We start from the raw sequence: 13,995 nt of genomic DNA, 5'->3' as shown, positions 1-13,995 counted from the left end.
CACAATACATTCATTTCACTTGAGCAGCAGCCATCGTGGTCAACTTGCACAATCATGGTTACAGGAACATGCATGTGTGCTTCTTGAGTATATTTTATATATTAGGTTCTTTAAAAAAAATCATTTTTCTAAAAAAAAAAAAAATTTAACAAGAGTGCTTTTAATCTAATATGTTTTCAACTTGATTTCAATTATTTTTCTGAAAGATCACGAAACAGGTTAAGATGGATAATTTAATTATCACATAAGAAAGGTCTGTTTTGTAGGTCCTCCAGATATGCAGGCTACTTAATAGTACACTGTAACCTTATTTTTTATTTGTTGCTTTGTTGTCTGTAGTTCCAACTTCAGTTTTTTTTCTTCACCTCAAGACATATTACATGAAAAAAAAAATAGAAACAGGCTTTAAAAGTACCTTTGGTGTTCCTGTGTGTTTTCGAATATTACAAAGTGCTGTAATGAGAAGGAAAACAACAAAAAAAGGAGATTTTTTTTTTGCCTCAGAGGGAGATAGCGACTCGTCTAGTTGCTGTACAAGCCTGTAGGTTCACTTTTCTCTTTGTGCGCCGGAGCACTCCTTGGGACTCAAGCGACAAGGGAATTGGGCATGCTGAGCTATGCTGAGCTATGCTGGTGGCGAGGTGCCAGCCTCCTTTGCCTGGGATATAAGTGAGAGGGAAGCAGGAGGCAGGACATGTTTCAATTAGGCAACAAACACCGCACACAGAAGATAGGAGAGGGGAAAAAATAGCTTGCCCACATCAACTACCTTCTCCCTCCTGACCTTTCCCAAAAATACACTTCCCTGAACTGCTGTGCCCCACCTTTCTCTTTTTTCTCATTTAAAATCTAAAGAGTCATTTTTGTGGAAATCTTATGGGAAGGACAGTAGCGGGGGTCTTTGAGAGGTGATGCTAAGTGTGCCAGCTCGGCCTGCATGTTTCCATTAGATTGTCATGTTGGCTAATTAGAGAGCGGCAGCATGATTCACCTTGTTAATTAGGAGGACTTGCACACCATGTGCCTAGGGGCGGTGTGGGGAAGAAGAGCCCAGCCTCAGAGCCTCCTAGTCGCCTGCTGCCTATGAAGATTCCCCTTCTCATCTACCTTCCTTTCACTCCTTTTTTTTGATTTGGAAATGAATAAATCATTGAGATCGTCCTCTCTCAGAGTGTGAATATCTGAGTTCTCATCTTTTCCTGGATGCAAATGAGGCGTGATCAATAGAAGGTGACGAGCGGCAAATCTAAATGTTAAAAAAAGAGAGCAAGACAGGGAGAGAGAAGATTGCTAGACGAAGCACAGCAGCATAGAACGAGACAAAGCGAGAGAACATTTAAAGTAGGAAATTTTCCCTTAGATAAGCAGTATTTTTAATGATCACTCCTCTTTCCCTGTCGCTCCGGTGTAACACTGTCAGAATCTGCTTAACACTGATTTCTGGCTCCTTCATTAAACACCGTTCCTTGGCAAAATGTGTCGTGCAAATGTTATTATTTATAGAAGCATTACTTACTCCAAAGTAAAGGCACGAAGTCTGTAAGACATATTCAATTTATTCATGTATTTCATGCAGTGTCCCTTTATACATTTTAATTCCTGCAAATAAGTTGCATATGAAGAAGAACCACAGGGCTGTGATAGTGACACTCACATAATGACCTTAGCTCCAGGGACAACTGAGGGCTCTAAATAATTGGTCCTTCGCCCTGGAAGGACTTCAGACATACTCAACTTCAGAGGAAAAGGAACACACTGCGCCAAGACTATTAGATCTTGCACATTTTGCTCCATAGGTAAAATACCACAATCACAATTTATGTGCAAAGAATTTATGATGAAACTGAATTTCAAAACAGTTTATGTCGCTTTGTTATTACATTTTTAACTTTGGGTGATTTATTATCTATTATATCTGTCTAAATTATCTATTGCCTATCTATTCAGAAAGACTAGTATCTTTGCAAATCCAAAGTTTTAAGTGCCGTATATAATGTGTCAGAACATATTAGTAATGCACACTGAATATCGCATAGTTTAACTTTAAGCGTTATAAATATTATAAATCTTTAAATATAAATTCACTATAATAATAATACAAAATATTTTATGGTGTTCTCCTATTTGCAGTTCAGTTTGTCTAATGAAGCCAAACATGTCTCTATCCACACTTGCCTACATTAGCAGGTCGTGGCTCAACTCGTCTCTTTGTAGTGTATGAGTGCAGATGGAGAAGGGAAACCTGATTGGTTACTGCAAATGGCCCCTCTGCCTGCAGCAAACTAACTGCCAGGCACTTCACATGAAGAAAGGCCTCAAGATGCGGCTCACAGATGTTCACGTAATGTCGGCCATGTGGGTGTCAGGTGAATGAGTTGCATGGATTACAGACATACATAAAAAACATACATAAAATGTCAACACACACACACACTCTTATGTTAGTGGGAAACTTAGACAAATGAACACGCAATGTTACAAATACCTGAATTTCAAAAGCAGTCTTTATTAAGAAACCAAACAAACAAAAAATCTATTATTCGAATTCATGCTAAAGAAAAGACATTGCCTTTGCATCAGATTAATTCATTCATATGAAATGAATATAATATAATCAAAAATATTTAATGTGCACATATCCTTTTTTCTGTTTTGTATTAATTATTAATAATTAAATACTAAATAAACATCAGTCTGTCAGACCTACACTGCTATGCACAGTTACATATAGACATGCAATAGTTTCCCAGTGATAATGTCTGCATTGATTTAGCAGAGATTTTTTTTCTTTCATGCCAATATTACAAAATACCAAACCATTCTTATGAACAATCAAAAGTTATTACTTTTTTTTAAACCTTATATTAATTTTATTATTACTTCATTAATAAATAATACAAAATAGTGTCATCTACACAAGGTCACATGACAGTCTAACAGAATTTTACAAATTTTAGAAATTCATCTAACATTGTCGTGTAAGACTGACACTGCAATCCCTGGAACCACACTGCCAGTGAAGCTAAAAACTAAAACCTTATTGTGTTTACTTATGGTTCCATTAAAAAAGAATAAATATAGTTTTTTATAACTACATTTTGCATGCATTTGATTATATCCTGGTCCTGTGGACGTAATGTACTTGAAGCTGTATAATATATCCACAAGTGTATTAGAGGCAGACCATAGACTGTTTCTGTAAATCTGTGCGCAGACTTTTTATCTTTTTACAATTAGTGAGTTGACACACTGCCAGTTAAAGCCTTCCTGCCTTTCTCTTAAACTGCTGGCATTGACTACTGTTATCATTAATTTAACACTTTTTATGTAGTCAGCATCAGATGACTTATTTTTAATGCTGGCAATTTGGCTGTATTTTAAGAAAAAAGTGATACACTTTAAATTTATTGAGACTGGGTAGTTTAAAAGAGCAAAAGACAATATGCTGTGGTTGTAGTATTTTGGTACATTTTTGTCTCTCAAACTTTTCTACACTATTAGAAGATAAAGAATGAATGTAGAAACTGCAAAACAGCGAAGTTTGTACCCATCACTGTTTAAAAAATGTTTGCACCAGGGGCCTTGGGTCCAAGAAAGACATTCACCAAATACAACATATGCTTTGTCTATATAGTAAAAAGCTGCCTGCTTTGTTGTATTGGATCAAAGCTTTTGAGGGGTGTTTGGAGGGGGTGTTAGGACAGACACTAACTGAAAACCCAAAAACCCATGATCTTCCTTATACACTATATTGTGGGCTTTGCAGGGCGAACAGCCCTTTAGCTTCCTTCATAGCCCTGTAGCTGCTTGTGACGTCAAGCAGAGCATGTTCTGCTCTAGCAAGGACATCTGTCTGTAAGCGTCTGGAGGGCCGCAAGCAGTCCCCCAGGCCAGGAGCAGGGGGAGAGGAGAGAAAAGACTTTGTTAAAAACAGCAGAGATGGAAAACGGCAGGTTGGCCATCATGGCTCCTACAGCTTATCCTCCTCTTCACTCCAAGCATGTCAGACCGCTCTAAGGTTCTTTCTGTATTTTAGACATTTTTGCATCATAAGGGGGCATACTGCTCTTTCTTCTGTGATAAGAAAAACCCATGTTATTTCTTACTTACGTCTTGACAGATACTTTAACGAATCTATTAAGGGCGCAGAGCTCGAGTTAACTTGTAAATAATTCATGATGTTGGGAAGCAGGTGACTGAAAAGAACAAAAAACAGTACAGTTGATCACAGATCAAATCAAGAGGATTTTCCTATTTTTTGCTATTAAAAATATGAGTAATAAAATACGTGAACTTCATAAATTTTAAACATGCTTATACAACAGGTTTCTTCTTATCCTGGGAACTTAATCTGCAGTACAATGTTATAATAAATCATTTTAAAAAGCTATTTAAATCCAGTAGTCATAATTTACATTTACAAAAGCAAAGGAACAGTTTAATTAGAACAATTGTAATATTCTCATTAACTGTTTTACCTTACTTTATAATTGCCACCTGCGCGTATATAAACTTAAATCTCATAGCAAAGCTGTAGATTGATTTTCTGGGTTATCTCAGAAATGTTCTACATCTCCTGACCTTTGCTAATAATTTGACTTTACAAGTCCCATTTCCTTGCCTACAAAGGGCATACCGGCAGACTGGAAGCACTGGTATTTAAGTGACTTCAGAACAGCAGATATTTATGTGGTACCATTGATCGGACTTGGCAAATGTATGCATCTTGTCAGCTGGTTATTTTCCCAGTCCGGGAAGAATTCCAATGGTGACCTTTGCAGTTTTTGGCAATGATTGTACCTATCGCTTAACAGTGCTGACAGCGTACTCCAGAAGGTTCAGAGCGATTATTGCACTTAGAAGTCACGGTTCTGCTTTTTTTGTATTTCTACAAGATTAAAGAATGTGAAAAGATGTCCTCCTGCAAAAAAATAAAAAATAAATCATCAGCATTGTCAGTCTGTAAAATCTTTTTCAGGAACATCATTAGGAAAGATGAATAGCTCTGTTTGTAAAAACATACTAGAAGAGACTGACGGTGTATTTAACAGTATGGTGTCAGAACCTTATTACTGGATCTTGGAAAAGGTAAATATTTTTGCTGCTACCATTTTAAGTCAAGCGGTTTTACTGTCATTCCAAACGTGCAGTGGTACAGTACACAGTGAAACAGGACAATGTTCCTTGCAGGCCATGGTGCTACATATAACATACAACAGACAATCAAGAAAGGTTTACAAAAGGGGAGTTCATAGCATTTGTACACCTCTGTGTGACCATATGAGCATACATATGTAAACATTTAAGGGTAGCCAGAGAAAGTTGTAAGGCAAAGCAAGTCTGCCCCAGCCCTACTCAACTCTGGCTTGTATCCACTGGCAGTCAACAAAGGAAGATAGACTCTGCATAATGGCACCAGATTGAAATCAGAAATAAGTCTCCCATTGTCACGGCGGCCACTTTACTGACGGGAAACGCAGACTGGAGGGTTGCAGATGGTAAAATGAAGTCTACATTCATCATACAGTCATAAATCTGAAAATGCAGGCAGTTGCTGTGGGCGCTGGGAGCCCATGCCTGGTGCCAACTGCCAGCCAGAGTTGCCGGCATCCTGGTGCCATCAGTGAGATAGCGGACCTCACTCACTCTCTTTCTGTCTCTCGCTCTCTCACTCTCTATGCTCTGTCACGGCTCACTTTTCAGTGGGATTCTTTAAGGTCAGGCCTGAAGAGGTTTGTCTGTTGTTTGTGGCAAAGCCTAATAAGGATAACAGTGATAATATTAATGCAGCCTTTTCCATGTAGACAGGGGCAAAAATCATATCCACTCTGTTTGCCATATCCAGCCACAATCCCTAGTGTGTGACTCTATTCTAATGCCTGTATACATTTGCATGACTTTAAGAGCCTGACTCAACATTTGTCCAAATTGTTACTATTAGTCAAAATCTTTATTTTGACCACTATCCAATGTAAAAGGAATAAATAAATGTAGTTTATTCATTGAGCTGGTTGGTACTGCTGCTATTATTCCCCCTACTTTGTGTTGTCAGCGTGTTTGAATCATTCAACATTCCGCCGTGCTAAATGTGAAGTGGCAACACCCTAAAGGGCATGCCTTGCCAGCGGGATTTTAGGAAAAAATCAGAAGCAACTGCATGCACATTTAAGATCAGACTTTGTACACCAAAGCAACCTTTTACAGAGCGCCATCTGAAAGTAACATGAAATTTTCCCCTGATCAGACAACATACATGCCTCACGCAAACACCAGTGCCCAGCGAACACATGCTGAGAGATAACATAAAAGAACATGAAAGACATCAAGGCGCACATTGATTGTCCCTGTACGCTTCAACCCAGGCCTCACTCCCCCAGCGGGCAGACACGCAGGCAAGCTGGTGGGTAGGCATTCCCTGTGCTGTGGCCAAGATTGATAGGCGTGTGTGTGTGTATACTTTGTTTGAATGTTGAAGGGAGTGCTGACACCCTCTGTACCGTGGCCCCAGGCCCTCACACCTCCACCCAATATAAAGGGCAGCTCCCAGCAATGCTGGATTCCCCCTCAACCCTGAGGGTAGGCATGACATTACCTTGGGCAGTGCCTCCCCGCAACCCCCACACATCCTCAGAACCATGTGACTACACACACATAGTCTTTGAGAGGAGCTTGGTTAATGGCTGAGAACAGTCTACCATTTTGTTTTGCTCAGGAAATTCTACTTATACAGTTCAAGAAATGTTTTGTTTTTTTGTTTTTTTTTTGCAGTCCCCTTTAATTCTTATTCTTACATTTGATCTTAATCTTATATGCCTGACAGTTGTTGTTGTTTTTTTGAGCCTCTGATTGCAAATTGCAGTTTGGGGGTTAGTATTACTGGCTGGCTATATGTAACTGCTATGGTGCCCCTTTATTTGGTTTTGGGTTCATCACAGGGAGATGGTGATATTTTGAAGTTTTGCTCCATCAGTATGCACAAGTAAAAAGTTTAATTTCAGAGTTCGAGATCGAGTTCAACATTTATTGTCAATGAAGAAGCCCAGTTAAATTAGGAATATGTCAACATTGAGAGTGACATTTAAAACAATACAGTGATATTGATGAGAGATCTGTTATTTTATACTTCTTATGATATTCAAGAAAAGGAATCTTGAATATCATAAGAAGTATAAAAAAACGATCTCTCAGCATTATGAAAGAACAACAAGTACAACAACAGTAAGTACATTTGGGAGGAGCATTAAGCTAATGTGTCTGGATGCACTGCCATGATGCAAATTTATTATGTGCATAAGACTTAGAAGAACTGAACAACATGTGAAAATGTGGAAATACTAGATGTGAATCTTATGTTCATAGTAAGGTCTGATTGTTTCTTATGTTTTCACTAGATGCAACAACAGGAACTGGCCCAGATGAGGCAGCGGGATGCCAACCTTACAGCACTAGCCGCCATTGGACCCCGAAAAAAACGTAAAGTGGATTCACCGGGGGCCACGCCATCAGGGACAGAGGTGAGAACTATATTGTCAATGTTTTTTTTATCATCACCAGTTTGTAATGCTGACTTGCTATCGATCTTTGGGAAATTAACAGTCGAGAATTTTGGATTTAATCTAATTTAATCAATCATGTTCTACTATTTCTAGTTAGTGGACATGCCTAGGCAATGACATTGTTATCTTATTTGACAGAAATTTGTGCACTTTCTTGTTATTTATGAGGAACTGATAAGCTAAAAATAAAACAAACAGCACAATTCATTATGATAAAAATATTTTTTTAACTATGAAATTTTAAATAACTAAATTATTACATGATATAAGTTTGAATTCAAATTCATTTTTTCCTCCTTATGATAAAATAGCTTCTTTGCCCAAAGAAGCTATTTTGTGCAAGGATGTCAACTGTAAGAATGCTGTGCATAAACATTTACTCTGCTCCATGTATGATGATATAGTGACTGCTTTGCATGAAAGTGGTACACTGCTTGATAAACAATATAAGCATAAGAAACCTAACATCAGACCTGGTTGGAAAGAACATGTATCCATTAGGGCTGCCACGATTAGTCGACTAGTCACGATTACGTCGACTATCAAAATCGTCGACGACTAATTTAATAGTCGAGGCGTCGTTTGAAGCTTTGTAGGATCACAAAAGACGCAGGAATAAGTAGTAGGATTTAAGAGTGTAATAACGGACTGAAACAGAAGATGGCAGCACTGCATATACAAGGATGCCAGCTGCCGTTAAACCCCGAAGAAGAAGAAGCGGTGTCCCAGAATTCATAGCGCGGCCCAGCTCAGTTTCCAACAATGGCGGCAGCTAGTTAGTTTTAATATTACTCTTATTATTCTTTCTGAGTCACAAAATAAACGTTTATCATATTTTCAGGCGAGAATGTAGCTGTGTAAACCTCAAATATCTGCTCAGTTTATCAAGACACCACATATTTTCAAAAGCGCTCCGATGTTTTCGGAGACATCTGTTACCCACTAGCTCGATAGCGAGCCGGGGGCTAGGCTCACTAGAGCCGTGAGAACACCGGACTCCCGACAGATCTTTTCAAACACACCGCTGTCTTTCGATGCTCAGGTTAAACATGATATATAAGTCACTTAGATAACTTAAAAATGTTATTGTTTGGCTTATTTTAGTATTTTATTTGTTCCTGCGTAAATCGGTTTGGCTGAGATTAAAGTTGTAGTTTTTACATGGCTGAATAAACGTCAAGCTGACAGCTGATCATCAGAAGTGTGAGATGCTCGAGAATATTCTCCGGTGTCTTGTTATACAGTGGGGCAAAAAAGTATTTAGTCAGCCACCGATTGTGCAAGTTCCCCCACTTAAAATGATGACAGAGGTCAGTAATTTGCACCAGAGGTACACTTCAACTGTGAGAGACAGAATGTGAAAAAAAAATCCATGAATTCACATGGTAGGATTTGTAAAGAATTTATTCGTAAATCAGGGTGGAAAATAAGTATTTGGTCACCTCAAACAAGGAAAATCTCTGGCTCTCACAGACCTGTAACGTCTTCTGTAAGAAGCTTTTCTGTCCCCCACTCGTTACCTGTATGAATGGCACCTTTTTGAACTCATCATCTGTATAAAAGACACCTGTCCACAGCCTCAAACAGTCAGACTCCAAACTCCGCCATGGCCAAGACCAAAGAGCTTTCGAAGGACACCAGGAAAAGTATTGTAGACCTGCACCAGACTGGGAAGAGTGAATCTACAATAGGCAAGCAGCTTGGTGTGAAAAAATCAACTGTGGGAGCAATCATCAGAAAATGGAAGACATACAAGACCACTGATAATCTCCCTCGATCTGGGGCTCCACGCAAGATCTCATCCCGTGGGGTCAAAATGATCATGAGAACGGTGAGCAAAGATCCCAGAACCACACGGGGGGACCTGGTGAATGACCTGCAGAGAGCTGGGACCAAAGTAACAAAGGTCACCATCAGTAACACACTACAACGGCAGGGAATCAAATCCCGCAGTGCCAGACGTGTTCCGCTGCTGAAGCCAGTGCATGTCCAGGCCCGTCTGAAGTTTGCCAGAGAGCACATGGATGATACAGCAGAGGATTGGGAGAATGTCATGTGGTCAGATGAAACCAAAGTAGAACTTTTTGGTATAAACTCAACTCGTCGTGTTTGGAGGAAGAAGAATACTGAGTTGCATCCCAAGAACACCATACCTACTGTGAAGCATGGGGGTGGAAACATCATGCTATGGGGCTGTTTTTCTGCCAAGGGGACAGGACGACTGATCCGTGTTAAGGACAGAATGAATGGGGCCATGTATCGTGAGATTTTGAGCCAAAACCTCCTTCCATCAGTGAGAACTTTGAAGATGAAACGAGGCTGGGTCTTCCAACATGACAATGATCCAAAACACACCGCCCGGACAACAAAGGAGTGGCTCCGTAAGAAGCATTTGAAAGTCCTGGAGTGGCCTAGCCAGTCTCCAGACCTCAACCCCGTAGAAAATCTGTGGCGGGAGTTGAAAGTCCGTGTTGCTCGGCGACAGCCCCAAAACATCACTGCTCTCGAGAAGATCTGCATGGAGGAATGGGCCAAAATACCAGCTACTGTGTGTGCAAACCTGGTAAAGACCTATAGTAAATGTTTGACCTCTGTTATTGCCAACAAAGGTTATGTTACAAAGTATTGAGTTGTATTTTTGTTATTGACCAAATACTTATTTTCCACCCTGATTTACGAATAAATTCTTTACAAATCCTACCATGTGGATTCATGGATTTTTTTTTCACATTCTGTCTCTCACAGTTGAAGTGTACCTCTGGTGCAAATTACTGACCTCTGTCATCATTTTAGGTGGGGGAACTTGCACAATCGGTGGCTGACTAAATACTTTTTTGCCCCACTGTATTTTAGATAGCAAGGAGTTTATTAAACTTCACCGAAACAATCTGCAAATTTCATTAAAATTTAATAAACTATCATCTTGTCTTTATTTTTAGTTAGCACATACCTTAAACACTTAAAGCTGTAAGCTAATGATAGTTATATATGAGCAGATGCTGCTGGTGCAATAAGCTGAACGTTTTATGTCCAATGGATGATGATCTGATTAGTCGACTAATCGCAAAAATAATCGGTGACTAGTCGACTATCAAAATAATCGTTTGTGGCAGCCCTAGTATCCATGTACCACGATGAAGCTCGCATAGCTTATAAATGTTGGGCCATGGCTGGAAGACCTAAACAAGGCCCAGAATTTGAACAGAAAAAATGTGCGAATGCCAGATATAAGTACGCTGTTCGCTTTATAACTAAAAATGAGCAAATGCTGAGAGCAGATTCTTTGGCCAGGAAAATGCTGTGTAATAATATGGCAGATTTTTGGAAAGAGGTGAAAGCTCTTAATAACTGTAAACCATCTCTACCATCAACTGTTGAAGGTGTTTCTGGGGCAGATAACATTGCAGCATTATGGAGACAGCATTACAGTGCGTTGTTTAACTGCATAAAAAGTGATCCATATGAGGACAATCTTGACATGAGTAATGACACAATAAGTGTAAGGACACATGAAGTATATGAAGCCATTCATAGGTTGTCTGATAATAAATCCTCTGGTTTGGATCACATCACTGCAGAACATTTAAAACATGCTAGTTTAAGGCTAGCTCCTCTTTTAGCACTCTGTTTCACTGGGTTTATGATTCATGGCATATTACCAGACTCAATGCTGTGTATTTTACTGGTACCAGTTATGAAAGACAAAGCTGCAAAAGTGAGCTGTTTGGATAATTACAGGCCAATTGCACTAGCCAGTATTTTATCTAAGGTGTTAGAAAGAATCTTGTTTGACAGAATGAGTGTGTTCATCTCTTCTCTGGATAATCAGTTTGGCTTCAAACCAAAGCACGGCACTGACATGTGCATATATGCACTCAAGGAAATAGTCAGTTTGTATAGGGCTAAAAATTCATCTGTCCTCATGTGTTTCATTGATGCCTTTAAGGCTTGTTAGATTATTCTGTTATTATATGTTACCTTATATATGTAATCAAAATAGTTGAATTATGTTAACTGCTGTAGATCATGTTATACCCTTTAACATAGAGTGTGTGAGCTATATGTAGTTTAGTTCTCATTATACTTTTGAGTTAACAGAACATATTCACATATTAGTTCATTAGATAAATGTGCATCACTCTGTATCCTTGATCTGCTGGGAATGTGTTACACTGTTTTCTTGACATGCTTAATTGTTGAATCATGAAGAGAAGGTTGTAAGCAGGAGACTCTGTGTCTAAAGACAGGGGAGATAGATAGACCACATTCCACACCCCCACCTTACAGAAAGCAGAGAAACAACTGCCGAGGTCATAACTTAGGCGCTGTAACAGAGAAAGAATGTGATGTTTTGGCTTTTACGACTAGATGGGGGCCACTAGAGACTATAAAAAGCTGAGCAACCCGTCACCATTTTGAGACATGTGCCTGACCCTCTGGTAGCATCTCTCCCGTCCGGACGTTGTAATGCTCTGACTGTTGAATTGTATGGAAATATATGATTGTTGATTGAGCATATATACACCGAGTATTGTCCTTCCTTCAGCCCAAAGATTCAAAGAATTGGGTGATTTCAACAGGCTTTTGATCGAGTGAACCACAGAAAACTTTTTGATAAACTGAAGAGACGGGGAGTTCCTCAATACATCGTGAGGATTCTCTCTTACTGGTACGCTCATCAGAACATGCAGGTTAAATGGGGAAGCAGTATTTCTGCCCCCTTTGGTGTCAGCAATGGTGTTACACAGGGTGGGATTTTGTCTCCAATTTTATTTAATTTATATGTTGATGATTTGTCCATACAGCTGAGAGCCTGTAACACTGGGTGTATATTAGGTAAAGCACTGATAAATCATCTTATGTATGCAGATGACCTGGTTGTTTTTAGTCCAAGCAGTGCTGGGTTACAGGATCTTCTTAATGTCTGTACTGAATATGGTGTGCAATATGACATTGAGTACAATGCTGCTAAAAGTGCTGTTTTGATATGTAGAACCAAGCAGGATAAACAGCTAAATTTCCCTTTGTTTAAACTGGCACAAAAAACTCTTGAAGTTCATAAAAAGGTGAAATACCTCGGTCACTTTATTACTGAGCAAATGAATTATGATGATGACATATACAGACAACGATGTAAGCTCTATGTGCAGGCAAATACTATTGCACGCAAATTCAGCTTTTGTTCACTTCCAGTTAAAGTGGCTTTGTTTAAAGCGTATTGCACACTGCTATATACTGCCCCCTTGTGGTCATCCTACAAGCAATGTAGCATGCAGAAGCTGCATGTTGCATATAATGATGCGATGAGAATCCTTTGCAGGATACCTAGAAGTGGTAGTGCCAGCCAGATGTTTGTAGCTGTGGGTGTCTGGACTTTTAAAGCACTTTTAAGAAAGTTAATGTTCAATTTTAGAGAACGACTGGATGGTTCGAGTAACAGTATAATTGTAGCACTTACAGATCCGACAGTGAGTGGTTCCCGTTACTCATCCAGTCTCAGAAAGCACTGGTTAAAGTGTTTGTGTATTTATTGATTTATTTTAAGTAATTGTGTTTTATGTATATTATGGTTTTATATTTTTACAAATGCTTTATATACTTATTTATATACATATATATATTTAATGGTTTATACCTTGTGTTGGGGGGTGGGGGGGGGGGGGTGGAGTTGTGTGTGTGTTTCTTGTGTCTTGTCTTGTTTTTATGGACATGAAGTCTGCCAATAAAGATTGAATTGAATTGAATAACAATAAACATTTCAACATATTAGAGTTTTACCCAAAGACATTGTTTTCCCCTCAAAATATTGCTTCTTTGTTTAAATTTCTTGTGTAGGCAGTATTCAGTGGTAATTTTACATAGTCGTGTCATCCCCAACTGCGGTAAGTACTCGATAGTAAAAATGAGTCACTGAATATCTTATCTGCAATACAGTGAATAAGAATAACAATGGATAACTGCAGGTAATGTTGTGGTTTCTGATACTGGCTGCTGGTCAGATTGCTGGAACACATCTTAGGTGTTCAGTTTTTAATGCCGTCTATTCTCCTGAATCTAATTACCATCTTGTTGTTAAATCATACTTTTCACATTTCAGAGAATGGTCAAGTTTTTTTTTTTTTGGTAGTCATAAACTTGGCACTTGGTAATGGAAAAAAAAATTAATTATTGCAAATTTTAAGCCTCTGCTCAACGTTATGGGATGCAACTGCTATAGAGGACACCCAAATGCAAGACATGAGGCCAGGTTATGAAAGAAACAAAAAAATAACCAGAAAAAAACTGATTATATTTCATGATGTGACTCTCAATTCTCTTGTTCAACTTTACCACTAAGTGCTTTCTTGGAATAAATTTGGCTACAGCGAAGACCATTTGAGTGCAATGAGCTTGCGGTCATTGCGATGGTCATATCTGCTAATACAAATTATGACCCTAC

General features: G+C 38.9%; 1 protein-coding gene across 3 annotated transcripts in view; it reads left to right on the top strand.

Moving 5' to 3' along the window:
• Positions 1 to 13,995, top strand: part of LOC101480906 (transcription initiation factor TFIID subunit 4) — a 101,555-nt gene that overhangs the window by 62,847 nt on the left and 24,713 nt on the right. For all 3 annotated transcript variants that reach the window (XM_014413212.2, XM_024805568.2, XM_014413228.2), the window contains one exon: positions 7,392 to 7,514. In XM_014413212.2, coding sequence (XP_014268698.1) covers positions 7,392 to 7,514 — 123 coding nt within the window. The remainder of the gene's footprint in view (positions 1 to 7,391; positions 7,515 to 13,995) is intronic.

Source organism: Maylandia zebra, linkage group LG1 (assembly GCF_041146795.1).
Source record: "Maylandia zebra isolate NMK-2024a linkage group LG1, Mzebra_GT3a, whole genome shotgun sequence".
Lineage (NCBI taxonomy): Eukaryota > Metazoa > Chordata > Actinopteri > Cichliformes > Cichlidae > Maylandia > Maylandia zebra.
The sequence above is the reverse complement of the archived record's forward strand: the minus strand, read 5'-3'. Positions and strand labels throughout refer to the sequence as shown.